The sequence below is a fragment of the Pseudophryne corroboree genome, chromosome 4 (genome assembly GCF_028390025.1).
Source record: "Pseudophryne corroboree isolate aPseCor3 chromosome 4, aPseCor3.hap2, whole genome shotgun sequence".
Taxonomy (NCBI): Eukaryota; Metazoa; Chordata; class Amphibia; order Anura; family Myobatrachidae; genus Pseudophryne; species Pseudophryne corroboree.
The window spans coordinates 267,664,165-267,679,086 of record NC_086447.1 but is presented as its reverse complement, the minus strand read 5'-3'; the positions used below and the strand labels follow the sequence as shown (position 1 = coordinate 267,679,086).

The 14,922-nt window shown below is 42.4% G+C and overlaps 1 protein-coding gene across 1 annotated transcript in view; it reads left to right on the top strand.

Moving 5' to 3' along the window:
• PLCH1 (phospholipase C eta 1) overlaps positions 1 to 14,421 on the top strand; it is a 469,798-nt gene extending 455,377 nt beyond the window's left edge. Inside the window, exons 20-24 of the mRNA XM_063916111.1 lie at positions 1,410 to 1,556; positions 2,887 to 2,966; positions 3,441 to 3,500; positions 3,848 to 4,193; positions 12,087 to 14,421. Coding sequence (XP_063772181.1) covers positions 1,410 to 1,556; positions 2,887 to 2,966; positions 3,441 to 3,500; positions 3,848 to 4,193; positions 12,087 to 14,083 — 2,630 coding nt within the window. The 3' untranslated portion in view covers positions 14,084 to 14,421. The remainder of the gene's footprint in view (positions 1 to 1,409; positions 1,557 to 2,886; positions 2,967 to 3,440; positions 3,501 to 3,847; positions 4,194 to 12,086) is intronic.
• The last annotated feature ends 501 nt before the right edge of the window (positions 14,422 to 14,922 follow it).

Genomic DNA, 14,922 nt, shown 5'->3' with positions numbered 1-14,922 from the left:
TAATGTCAGCTCTTCCGGGCACAGTTTCCCTAACTGAGGTCTGGAGGAGGGGCATAGAGGGAGGAGCCAGTGCACACCAGATATAGTACCTAATCTTTCTTTTAAGAGTGCCCAGTCTCCTGCGGAGCCCGTCTATACCCCATGGTCCTTACGGAGTACCCAGCATCCACTACGGACTACGAGAAATAGAATTACCGGTGAGTAAATTCTTTTTTATTATTATAGTAGAAGTAGAACTCCTATTAGTATGTTTTTGTAGATACAAGATGAGTGGTACACTATAATTGTTGCATACCATGTGGAGTATTTCTGGATGCATTTTGCAAATGATTTTATTTGCAGCAACGACTCTAATAAAGTATTGTTATCTGCAAAGCATTCCATATCTTGTAGTCCCGGTGATTGCCACGTAGATAAACACAGTGGTTCGGGAACATAACAGATCAGTTCTTGACCACATTTGATCCACGGTTGATTATTTATGGTAACACTTAAGTTGATGCATTCAACCACTGGGTAACTCACAGCTAACAAGCCTTAGCAGTACGATTTGCTGTATGTAGATGCGGAAGCAATGTAACATGACTGCAAGTGCAGTAGAAGCTCTTAATTGTTCACTTTAACATATATAATTAGGTTTTATGCTCCAGCAGTAGTTTTGCAGCCATTTTTTTTTTATAATTTTCCCTCTCTAACTTTAAATTACAGAATGTGTTTGAGGAGGATGAAAACATTAGATACAGATGGCTGCCTCCACATTAATTAAAAGTAACAAGATAATATGTATAATTTAGGCACAGTGGTTTGAAGTTTCAAAAGAAAGACTTTAGTGTTAAAATGTTTGATCATAACTTAGGCTACTTGCTTAACGCTAGAAGTATACAGCATATAAATGAAGTGAGCAGAGTCTTCTCTAGAAACATGCCAGTAACAGCCTTCCTTGGACAGATAATATGGAGACGGAAAGAGAACAAACTGTACCAATACTTGCATCATTTTCCATGTTTTCAATACCAGTTAAACTTTTAGTACAATGCACTTTATTGGTTATGTTGAGTACATTTTTTACCTTGTATAAAATATATTGCTGTATCCCTGTAGCTGTATTCCTCAGTACATCTGTAGTATGTAGTAGCCCTGTACACAGAAAAGCAGCACTAGCGTCTGCATTGTTAGCTAGCATGACATCCAACTGCATTATAGAGCAAATAATAAATCTGCATCATTGTTTTATAGTCTCCCATTGTCAGTTTATGTAAACGTATTTAAATCACTATGGTGACACACAAACAAATCGGGATTATTGAAAAAAAGATATACATTAAAATAGCTCTCAATCCACACACCTTTTCTTCCCCATAATGCAAAGTGTGGATTGTACAGTACTGTATGTTATGTTGTGTTTTCAGGCTTCAATCCCGTGTGGGAGGAGATCCTCACTTTTACAGTCCACATGCCGGAAATAGCACTTGTGAGGTTTTTAGTATGGGACCATGATCCAATTGGACGGGATTTTGTTGGACAGAGGACAGTGGCCTTCAGCAGCCTCTTGCCTGGTATGCACAATGGATATTGCACCATGATTATCGCACCATGAATATTGCACCACGATTATTGCACCACGATTATTGCACCAGGATATTAATAGCTTTAACTAGAAATATGAATCAAATAAAATAGAAAAGAACATACTGTATGTATATTACTCCATTTTCAAAGTAATGGAAAAATTGATCTTCCGTATCCATCTTACTTGTTGGGTTTCAGTCTGTTCATGAAGGCATAAAGGGAGAGGCCCAGATGGTGAATATTTAGTGGCTAGTGTGGCCACTTATTGTACCAGATTATGTACATAATATTATCTTATCAGGTTTGAGAATATTAAGGATACTCCCCAATATCATATAATGGAAAATGTACCATGGGTACATCAGACTGCGAGGAGTCCAAAGGTATAAAATATATAGAGTGAAGGAATAATACCAGTGGAATCGCCATCTCCTGGGGTATACGGGGCTACGCAGCAGCAAACACACAGGAAACATAGGCCAACTTTTTAGTCTTAACTAGCTCACTGCAAATTTTATTATTATTACGTGAAAATAGATGAAGTTTTCTTACACCAAGAATAAGGAAAAATCATACAATTTATAAAACCCTACGTCTCTCACTAAACAAAAAAAGTGCCAGTTGTGCAGTGTGGGAACATTGCCTTGGGCCTAGCTCACAAAATACCATTGAAAACAGGATGCACCTTTACACAAAAATCACAATTGCTCTTATTCTTGAGAAGTGTTTGCTACCAGCCCCAGTCTTTATACGGGCCTGACAACTGCAGCTTATTGGAACAAAAAAGATTCAAGATCTTGAGGGGGGATGTTGAACTTCAAGTTATGTCCCTTTGATGTTGTGCTTACCAGCAACAGGTGCATGTGGCATTTAAGGGGTGTTTTTAACTTTTTAAGGGGGAGGGGATTTTGTATAGATACATTGGGAAGATTTGGTAATTCGGTGCTTAGGCCGAATGGATGGGTTCGTGGTGCGCAGATTCAGATAATTGCCCCTTTATAACTGCTTTTTCCACCAAGTCTAACTAGCATCTGAATATTTCCAATTTTATATGATGCGTCTTATATTTAAGGTTTCTCAGTCTTTCAGCATTACAGTAAATAGACGCACTTGTGTTTTTTTTTTATTGTTTATGCACCTTTTCCTTTCCCTTGAATTATAAAGTCTACTTGCTGCAATTCTCTCCTTTGCAAACTGAGACACCTCGCAGCAGTGTGATTTATCCTTACTTCTGTCCGCTATAATCACATAAGCAGGTCTTCTCCGAACAGTCTTAATTGTAAGCACCATGTAATATCATTATTCAATCTCTACCAGGATACCGGCATGTTTATCTGGATGGTCTGACAGAAGCATCCATATTTGTTCATGTCACCATCAATGAGATCTATGGGAAGGTAAGATTTTAAGTTCATTTTTATATTTCCTTCACCTCTATCTATATTGGTCCGTAAAATCGGGATATCTACATGGATAGTGTTAATCCTTCAGACTTGATGGATCTTTGAGCTGCACAATAATAATTTTCTGGACAATTATGTGAAAGTGCTTCCTTAACAACAATGAGGAAGATTACCTTTTTCTCAGCTAATGACAGGCCTTTGATATTTCCTGCAGACTGTGCAGATATTATGCTCATCAATTGAGAGAACTTTTATACTGGCGCGTTACATATTAGTAACTGTTCTTCAGAGTGGAACTTCAATTGAATGTAACTGCCTAAGCTGACTTTAAAACAATATTTGTCAGATGCATATTATATCATTCAGCTATGGCTTTCCACTCATTGCTATTGTACAGAACGTCAGTGATGTGCATGTTGGCATACTGTTGTTGCAAGAGCTAAAATTGTACGTTTCTTTCCATTTCAGTGGAGTCCTTTAATCCTCAATCCCAGTTATACTATATTGCACTTTCTAGGAGCCACGAAGGTACCCATCATATATTCTGAGTACCCCGTCGCATGATAACGCATTGTGTCATTGCACATTCCGCTGGGAACTGCGTGGTTGTGACATTATTATGCATACAGTACATGTAGTATGCATATAGTTCATGTGTTCTGTTAACCTTTCCTATTGATACTTAGACATTGTGTGGAAGTAACACCATCCTGATCATGACATTTTCCAGTTTATACATGCATGGACTTGCCAGACGATAGTGATTTCATTTGTAATCAGTCTTAACATTTCATCTCTTACATTCATCTGCACTTATTGCCACATTATCTAAATACAAAGCTTTGTTTAATGATGTTTTTGTTTTCTGGTTACAGAATAGACAGTTTATTGGGCTAAAAGGGCTTTTCAATAAAAATACAAAGCACAGTTCCGTGGAGTGCAACGGTCATATACGGAAGCGATCAATCGGAGACCGGATTTTGCGACGCACCGCCAGTGCACCTGCAAAAGGCAGAAAGAAGACTAAGATGGTCTTTCAAGAGTCAACGGAGATTAAAGACCTTCCTTGTGAGGTGTCTGGTGCTAAGCAGAAAGATGTTGTAATGAGGAGGACTTCCAGAAGCCTACAGGCGCGACCTGCTTCAATGCCAGTGGACAAACTTCTTCTTGGGGCCTTTGAACCTTCTACATCAGACACCAAAATAAATGACATAGCTTCAGGTAACAGAGAATAACGTTTCACTTGTCAACATGCCTCCTAGGAGTAGAGTTACTAAAGCTTCTAAAACTGACAAGTGGAGGTGTTGCCCATAGCAACCAACCAGATTCTGACATTTTCTGGAAAGCAATAGAAAACCGTTGTTGGTTGCTATGGGCAAAACCTCCACTTTTAATTTTTAGACGCTTTAGTAAAGTACACCTTAGTTATAAACTTCCTTTGTATTTACTTTTGCTGTTGTTGTTGTTATCATCATCATCATTATTATTATTATTATTTTCTCTGACGTCCTAGTGGATGCTGGGACTCCGTCAGGACCATGGGGAATAGCGGCTCCGCAGGAGACAGGGCACAAAAGTAAAAGCTTTAGGATCAGGTGGTGTGCACTGGCTCCTCCCCCTATGACCCTCCTCCAAGCCTCAGTTAGGTTTTTGTGCCCGTCCGAGCAGGGTGCAATCTAGGTGGCTCTCATAAAGAGCTGCTTAGAGTAAAAGTTTTGATAGGTTTCTTATTTTCAGTGAGTCCTGCTGGCAACAGGCTCACTGCAACGAGGGACCTAGGGGAGAAGAAGTGAACTCACCTGCGTGCAGGATGGATTTGCTTCTTAGGCTACTGGACACTAGCTCCAGAGGGACGATCACAGGTACAGCCTGGATGGGTCACCGGAGCCGCGCCGCCGACCCCCTTGCAGATGCCGAAGTAAGAAGAGGTCCAGAAACCGGCGGCTGAAGGCTTTTCAGTCTTCATGAGGTAGCACACAGCACTGCAGCTGTGCGCCATTGCTCTCAGCACACTTCACACCAACGGTCACTGAGGGTGCAGGGCGCTGGGGGGGGCGCCCTGGGCAGCAATGTTAATACCTTTTCTGGCTAAAAAGAATACATCACATATAGTCCCTGAGGCTATATGGATGTATTTCACCCCTGCCAGGTCTCAGAAAAACCGGGAGAAGAGCCCGCCGGAATAGGGGGCGGGGCCTATCTCCTCAGCACACAGCGCCATTTTCCCTCACAGAACTGCTGGTGGGAAGGCTCCCAGGCTCTCCCCTGCACTGCACTACAGAAACAGGGTTAAAACAGAGAGGGGGGGCACTTATTTGGCGATATGATTATATATTAAGATGCTATAAGGGAAAACACTTATATAAAGAGGTTGTCCCTGTATAATTATAGCGTTTTGGTGTGTGCTGGCAAACTCTCCCTCTGTCTCCCCAAAGGGCTAGTGGGGTCCTGTCCTCTATCAGAGCATTCCCTGTGTGTGTGCTGTGTGTCGGTACGTGTGTGTCGACATGTATGAGGACGATGTTGGTGAGGAGGCGGAGCAATTGCCTGTAATGGGGATGTCACTCTCTAGGGAGTCGACACCGGAACGGATGGCTTATTTAAGGAATTACGTGATAATGTCAACACGCTTCAAGGTCGGTTGACAACATGAGACGGCCGGCAAACAAATTAGTACCTGTCCAGGCGTCTAGAACACCGTCAGGGGCTTTAAAACGCCCATTTACCTCAGTCGGTCGACATAGACACAGACACGGACACTGACTCCAGTGTCGACGGTGAAGAAACAAACGTATTTTCCTTTAGGGCCACACGTTACATGTTAAGGGCAATGAAGGAGGTGTTACATATTTCTGATACTACAAGTACCACAAAAAAGGGTATTATGTGGGTGTGAAAAAACTACATGTAGTTTTTCCTGAATCAGATAAATTAAATGAAGTGTGTGATGATGCGTGGATTTCCCTCGATAGAAAATTATTGGCGGTATACCCTTTCCCGCCAGAAGTTAGGGCGCGTTGGGAAACACCCCTTAGGGTGGATAAGGCGCTCACACGCTTATCAAAACAAGTGGCGTTACCGTCTCCAGATACGGCCGCCCTCAAGGAGCCAGCTGATAGGAGGCTGGAAAATATCCTAAAAAGTATATACACACATACTGGTGTTATACTGCGACCAGCTATCGCCTCAGCCTGGATGTGCAGCGCTGGGGTGGCTTGGTCGGATTCCCTGACTGAAAATATTGATACCCTTGACAGGGACAGTATTTTATTGACTATAGAGCACAGAGAGATATTTGCACTCTGGCATCAAGAGTAAGTGCGATGTCCATATCTGCCAAAAGATGTTTATGGACACGACAGTGGTCAGGTGATGCAGATTCCAAACGGCACATGGAAGTATTGCCGTATAAAGGGGAGGAGTTATTTGGGGTCGGTCCATCGGACCTGGTGGCCACGGCAACAGCTGGAAAATCCACCTTTTTTACCCTAAGTCACATCTCAGCAGAAAAAGACACCGTCTTTTCAGCCTCAGTCCTTTCGTTCCCATAAGGGCAAGCGGGCAAAAGGCCAGTCATATCTGCCCAGGGATAGAGGAAAGGGAAGAAGACTGCAGCAGGCAGCCCATTCCCAGGAACAGAAGCCTTCCACCGCTTCTGCCAAGTCCTCAGCATGACGCTGGGGCCGTACAGGACCCCTGGATCCTGCAAGTAGTATCCCAGGGGTAAAGATTGGAAATTCGAGACGTCTCCCCCTCGCAGGTTCCTGAAGTCTGCTTTACCAACGTCTCCCTCCGACAGGGAGGCAGTATAGGAAACAATTCACAAGCTGTATTCCCAGCAGGTGATAATCAAAGTACTCCTCCTACAACAAGGAAAGGGGTATTATTCCACACTATATTGTGGTACTGAAGCCAGACGGCTCGGTGAGACCTATTCTAAATCTGAAATATTTGAACACTTACATACAAAGGTTCAAATCAAGATGGAGTCACTCAGAGCAGTGATAGCGAACCAGGAAGAAGGGGACTATATGGTGTCCCGGGACATCAGGGATGCTTCCTTCATGTCCCAATTTGCCCTTCTCACTAAGGGTACCTCAGGTTCGTGGTACAGAACTGTCACTATCAGTTTCAGACGATGCCGGTTGGATTGTCCACGGCACTCCGGGTCTTTACCAAGGTAATGGCCGAAATTATGATTCTTCTTCAAAGAAAATGGACGATATCCTAATAAGGGCAAGGTCCAGAGAACAGTTGGAGGTCGGAGTAGCACTATCTCAAGTAGTTCTACGACAGCATGGGTGGATTCTAAATATTCCAAAACCGCAGCTGTTTCCGACGACAATTTGCTGTTCCTAGGGATGATTCTGGACACAGTCCAGAAAAGGGTGTTTCTCCCGGAGAAGAAAGCAAGGGAGTTATCCGAGCTAGTCAGGAACCTCCTAAAACCAGGAAAAGTGTCAGTGCATCATTGCACAAGGGTCCTGGGAAAAATGGTGGCTTCTTACGAAGCGATTCCATTCGGCAGATTTCACGCAAGAACTTTTCAGTGGGATCTGCTGGAAAAATGGTCCGGATCGCATCTTCAGATGCATCAGCGGATAACCCTGTCTCCAAGGACAAGGGTGTTTCTTCTGCGGTGGCTGCAGAGTGCTCATCTACTAAAGGGCCGCAGATTCGGCATTCAGGACTGGGTCCTGGTGACCACGGATGCCAGCTGGAGAGGCTGGGGAGCAGTCACACAGGGAAAAAATTTCCAGGGAGTGTGATCAAGTCTGGAGACTTCTCTCCACATAAAACAATGCTCTAAGCTTAGCAAGACCTCTGCTTCAAGGTCAGCCGGTATTGATCCAGTGGGACAACATCACGGCAGTCGCCCACGTAAACAGACAGGGCGGCACAAGAAGCAAGAGGGAAATGGCAGAAACTGCAAAGATTCTTCGCTGGGCGGAAAATCATGGGATAACACTGTCAGCAGTGTTCATTCCGGGAATGGACAACTGGGAAGCAGACTTCCTCAGCAGGCACGACCTCCACCCGGGAGAGTGGGGACTTCATCGGGAAGTCTTCCACATGATTGTGAACCGTTGGGAAAGACCAAAGGTGGACATGATGGCGTCCCGCCTGAACACAAGAGACCCTCAGGCAATAGCTGTGGACGTTCTGGTAACACAGTGGGTGTACCAGTCGGTGTATGTGTTCCCTCCTCTGCTTATCATACCCAAGGTACTGAGAATTATAAGACGTAGAGGAGTAAGAACTATACTCGTGGCTCCGGATTGGCCAAGAAGGACTTGGTACCCGGAACTTCAAGAAATGCTCACAGAGGACTCATGGCCTCTGCCGCTAAGAAGGGACTTGCTTCAGCAAGTACCATGTCTGTTCCAAGACTTACCGCGGCTGCGTTTGACGGCATGGCGGTGGAACGCCGGATCCTAAGGGAAAAAGGCATTCCGGAAGAGGTCATTCCTACCCTGGTCAAAGCCAGGAAGGAGGTGACCGCACAACATTATCACCACATGTGGCGAAAATATGTTGCGTGGGGTGGGCCAGGAAGGCCCCACGAAGAAATTTCAACTCGGTCGATTCCTGCATTTCCTGCAAACAGGAGTGTCTATGGGCCTCAAATTGGGGTCCATTAAGGTTCAAATTTCGGCCCTGTCAATTTTCTTCCAGAAAGAATTGGCTTCACTTCCTGAAGTCCAGAAGTTTGTCAAGGGAGTACTGCATATACAACCCCCTTTTGTGCCTCCAGTGGCACTGTGGGATCTCAACGTAGTTCTGGGATTCCTCAAATCACATTTTAAACCGCTCAAATCTGTGGATTTGAAATATCTCACATGAAAAGTGACCATGCGGTTGGCCCTGGCCTCGGCCAGGCGAGTGTCAGAATTGGTGGCTTTGTCTCACAAAAGCCCATATCTGATTGTCCATTCGGACAGGGCAGAGCTGCGGACTCGTCCCCAGTTTCTCCCTAAGGTGGTGTCAGCGTTTCACCTGAACCAGTTTATTGTGGTACCTGCGGCTATTAGGGACTTGGAGGACTCCAAGTTGCTACATGTTGTCAGGGCCCTGAAAATATAGGTTTCCAGGACGGCTGGAGTCAGGAAAACTGACTTGCTGTTATCCTGTATGCACCCAACAAACTGGGTGCTCTTGCTTCTAAGCAGACGATTGCTAGTTGGATGTGTAGTACAATTCAGCTTGCACATTCTGTGGCAGGCCTGCCACAGCCAAAATATGTAAATGCCCATTTCACAAGGAAGGTGGGCTCATCTTGGGCGGCTGCCCGAGGGGTCTCGGCTTTACAACTTTGCCGAGCTGCTACTTGGTCAGGAGCAAAACACGTTTGCAAAATTCTACAAATTTGATACCCTGGCTGAGGAGGACCTGGAGTTCTCTCATTCGGTGCTGCAGAGTCATCCGCACTCTCCCGCCCGTTTGGGAGCTTTGGTATAATCCCCATGGTCCTGACGGAGTCCCAGCATCCACTAGGACGTCAGAGAAAATAAGAATTTACTTACCGATAATTCTATTTCTCGTAGTCCGTAGTGGATGCTGGGCGCCCATCCCAAGTGCGGATTGTCTGCAATACTTGTACATAGTTATTGTTACAAAAATCGGGTTATTATTGTTGTGAGCCATCTTTTCAGAGGCTCCGCTGTTATCATGCTGTTAACTGGGTTCAGATCACAGGTTGTACAGTGTGATTGGTGTGGCTGGTATGAGTCTTACCCGGGATTCAAAATCCTTCCTTATTGTGTACGCTCGTCCGGGCACAGTATCCTAACTGAGGCTTGGAGGAGGGTCATAGGGGGAGGAGCCAGTGCACACCACCTGATCCTAAAGCTTTTACTTTTGTGCCCTGTCTCCTGCGGAGCCGCTATTCCCCATGGTCCTGACGGAGTCCCAGCATCCACTACGGACTACGAGAAATAGAATTATCGGTAAGTAAATTCTTATTATTATTCTTTAAAGGTCTGAATATGCAGTGACCATTTTTATTTGAAAACCCAATGGCTTAGACACCTTTGGCAAGCTGTTGTACTAATACTCTCATGGCATCACAAATCACTCCCAGCATGACCGAACCGGGCAGAAAGAGATATCAGTGTAGGTCCTTATATGGTGGATGGCGATCCTGCTGTAACTAAAGTCCCAGTGGTTGAGCAGTGCTACTGGATATTACCAAAAAGTTTGATTTACAGAGAGATCATATTTAGAAGCTGGAGCAATAGAACTCTTGATGCATATTAGGGCACTTGTGATTCTCTCTGAAAAGAGTATTGCAGGAGTAAGACACAACTTGAAGATAACTATATTTGGAAGTGTGATCCGTGATATAAGATATATATATATATATATATATGTTAGTAAAGGGACCCGGCATATGCCAGTTCACCTGCTCTCGGGTCTGCCCCACTCCTCACTCTGTCTAGCTCTACCCTCTCTCTATCTGCTGCTCCATCCTGCTCTCTACTGCTCTTTGCCACCCCTGCTGATAAAAAAAAAATCTAGTCCTCACAACCCTTTTATTACCACAGATCAAACAGTTACCCTTGTTGTGACACCACCAGAGTTTCCAGCAAATGCAAAAATAGTACTTTATCATAGTAGTATATAATGCTGAGTCTGGACATTATAAAGACAAGGAGCTAGGCTCCATGGTAGCATACACTTATAATGGAGATACGCTGTACATCCTACATTCAACAAAGGTGAGCGGTGAAAGCTAGCGTCAGGGTATATTATTGCAGCAGGAAATGTTTTAGGTGCCATATTTTAGTCACCAAATAGCTACAAGGAGAAAGGCTTGTTGTAATATTTACATAGATCTATTTTATCTTCATGAATTCTTGTTATATTACGTAATTCACACATGTACTGTGGCAGCATGTTTCTCTATACATATTTTTATTACGTCTATTAATGCAAAATATTTAGTCTTTTAATTAATGTTCTTTGTTATACTTTGAAGAATATCCATTAGTGTATACCAGGATAAAGATTGTAAGGAAAAGAGTCACTGTCACATTGCTAATGCTTAGCAGTTTACAATAAGAGCTTGTCATCCTTTACATACAGAAGCTAGTGTAATCTACCCATTGATTTATAAGCTGCTGATGTGATGTCTAATTGTCATTGTTACTTTCTCTTTGTACAACTGGACTTTATTATGTTAAGCCTGTCTCTGATCTATTTTAACAGCTGTTTTATTGTGTTTTCTATTACAACTCTAACTAGGACACTACTAAAGGTAACAATGTATTTAGTGTGGTATGCCATTACTATCACTTTCCCCTAATATTACATCACGTGCTGGATGTAATAGAGTCACAGCACAAACTCAAGCAATAACAGAATGGTGGGATCATGTCTTTTCATTTCATACCAAAAGTTGTCTGCACATTGCATATAGCCATAATTATGTCCTTATATCTTTTTACCAACATTGTCCATACATTTGTCTATAAAGAAAATCAGAGCCGGCCCTAACCAATATGATGCCCTAGGCAAGATTTTGTCTGGTGCCCCCTAGCACCACCTCTAGTTCTGCAAGAGATGCCTGTCATGAGTCAGCTGGCAGCTCTGCTAACGTCGGGTGCCTTTTGTTTATGAAAATGCATCTTATTTGCATCACTATGTGGCTAGGATGCACAAGCAGCTTCTGCTGATTAAAATGATATGCAGCATGCCTATATTCTGTGCGCGGCTGCGGCTGTATCTGCATACGAAATGCTACACACAGAATATAGGCATGCCGCATATCATTTTAATCAGCAGAAGCTGCTGGTGCCCCTAAGCATACCAAATGCCCTAGGCAATTGCCTAGTTTGCCTATGCCTAAGGCCGGCTCTGAAGAAAATAGGAGGATATTTATCAAAGCTTGGCGAGAGATTTACTTGGAGTGAGATAACAGTACCAGCCAATCAGCTCCTTACTGCCATGTTACAGGCTGTTTGAAAAATGTCAGTTAGGGGCTGATTGGTACTTTATCTCTCCCCACTTTACCTCTCTTTGGACTTTGATAAACATTCCCAATAGTCTCCATTTTTCAGTACTATAGTATGGGAAGCAACATATTTTTAACTATTTGCTTTCTTAAATAAACAGGAAAGCTGGATTGTAAGTTCCAAGACAAGCCAGTGATGAACGAACCATCGCCGGAAAATATCCAGAATCTTGCATGTCTTCCCAGATATCCATGCCAGGCTAATGCCACAGCCAAAGGACATGTTGTACATAAAAAATGGCGGAGTTTACACTTTGACTATGGAAAGCAAAGTGATGATGATATCAAGGAATTTAAGGCTCCTATTACAAGTGAATCAGATGACGAAAAGGATAAAATAAAAGATAAAAGCTCAAATGTTAAATATTCTATACAAAAATTATCATCAAACTCATCTTTCCAACACGAATCGCCAGCAAAACAAGCCAAATACAATGAAAATGAATTACTGTCCGTTACAGATTTGTCAAGCACCATATTGACTGATGTACATAATTTACAATCTACTACAGCTATTTCTGAAAATATTTCTCAGATTATAAATGGGGTTTCCTCTGTAAATGAGAGTGAGCTTGGTAGCTCAATGTCAGCATTAATTAGTCAATTTGAAGTCACTAATGACAAAACAAGTTTCACTTGTGTTTCAAGTTTAAATGGTATAAATAATCACACAAACTTTTCTGGATATTCCGAAATCTTCACATCTATCATTTCAACACCTAAAAAGCACTCATCAGTTTCAGAACATGTGGAAAACTTATTATACTCAAAAGATGAGACCACTATTTTTTCTAGCCCAGAAACAACAGAATATTCTATATACACAATTGTGAATGAAGAGGACCTTTCACCAGACGGTGATAATACATTGATGGATGCAAATGTTGTTAGAGCAGATGACATATTGGCAAGTGACTTAAAAAAGCCACAATGCAATCCACGCGATCCTGAATTAAAACCAAAGCCCACAAATGTTCTCTATCCTGACTTAAAGCCAAAGATTCGGCAGGCAAGTTGGGAAAGTATTTTGCACTGTGATTCAGTCGGTCATACAAGCTATCCACCCAACAGAATTCCTTCAGAGCCAGCTGGAAATCTTTATAATACCAGTCCAACTGAAGTTCAGAAAATATCTCAGGGTTTGCAAGGAGTATCTCATACATTTCTTGAGCAAGAATTTAAACCGAGATCTTCCCCTTTGCCTTACCAGAATAATTTCAATGATGATAGCAATTCAAAGAAAATATATAAAAATCATATATTGCATGGCAATGTTCACTCACAGGGTGTCACTAATTCGTTCAGTGAGTTAAAACAACAACAAGGAATCTCTAAGCTGTATAGAGACGACCATGGCCAATACGTCCAGAGCTTGTATGCACCTAGGGACCCAATGTATATTGCTCAAAGAGCCAACTTTGCAACTTCTCACATCCCCGAGCACACTCGTTCCCATATTTGTTCAACCCAAGGAACCAAGCAACCTAGTCCATGTAAGTCAAAAAGTCTTGGAGATCTGACTTCAGAGGACATCTGTTGTAATTTTGAAAGCAAGTACAAACGGATCAATAGGGACTTTCTGCTATCTGGCAATGCTGAAGACCAAACCTGTTATGCAAAAAGTAGACATCAGTCCACAGACACATTAACTGAGCAGTTGCGTAAGTTGATGTCTTTTGATCAGGAGGACTGTAGTAAGCCATCATTCTGTGAGGAAGATGAGTGGGAGAAACCTAAACCGCTTGCACGGAAGCTATCATCCAGAAGTCAAAGTAGAGTGAGAAACATTGCTAACCGTGCCAAGGAAAAACAAGAGGCCAATAAGTTAAAACAAGTCAACCTGCTTCCAAATGGGGTAGTTCTTCGGAACAAACCAGCATCTCATCAACCTGTAAACAGACATTCCACTGGCTCTTACATAGCAGGTTACTGTAGTAACTTTAACAGAGACATCCTTGAAGGCAGAGGTATACCAGAAGGTGCATGTTCTTCCCAGACCTATAGGCATAATGATCAGTTTTGCATAGATCGCTACACATATCAGACTGAGCCATGCAAAGCCGATGAACCAGAAATCTATTTCCTACTGAGATTGTAACTTGTACCAAGACCTCAATTCAATGTTGTTTACAAGATGTTTGATTTTATTAGAATGTCCCTCACTATTAAATTATATAGCGGTATGATAACATTTTGTCTCACTTAAAAGGTCTGTCTTCCTTTAGCTGTTAAGCTGCTCTTCCCTTCAGCAACTCTGTAAATATATTGTTGGACTTTTTCATTTTAAATTCTTAAGTTAACATGGATGTATACAGGGAAATACATGCATGCCGTCATATAACATCTCTCAGTGTAACATGCATGTACATTGTAAAGGAGCAGTTCTGTCAGTCTGCTCACATTAGCAAATATATTGCAATAAAAATATTGACTTTCCCTATTTGTGTAAGTGTATTTATTTGCGATCTCAAATAAAAAATGTTTTGGGATTTATGTCTACTATTTTGTAAAACAAGTTCCCGCAGGTAATAATATAGTAATGCGTTATTCAGTTTTGGTATTATTATCTCTTAACTCTTTGATAAATCGGTTTTTTAGAAAGTCAGAACATTAAAATACGTTAAAACTATGTTTGACATCTTTCGCAGTGAACGTATACTCAAATCTTATAGATCTGGCTGCATACATAACACTTAAGTGAATAATCTGTATTTAATACCAGATCCCTCAGGATGTCAGGATGTAGAGAAAGCACAAAGCAGGTAAGAGCTGTACTCAAGTTACAGTCATTTATTGGCTGCTGCGCCTTCGGTGTGTCTCATACTGACTTCTTCCTTTTCACTTCATTCTCCTGTCATCCCTGGAGGCTTGGAATTCAACAGTCATTAAAGTGATGAGTATGATGGAGAACCATGCGATCTCATCATTATACAGTGC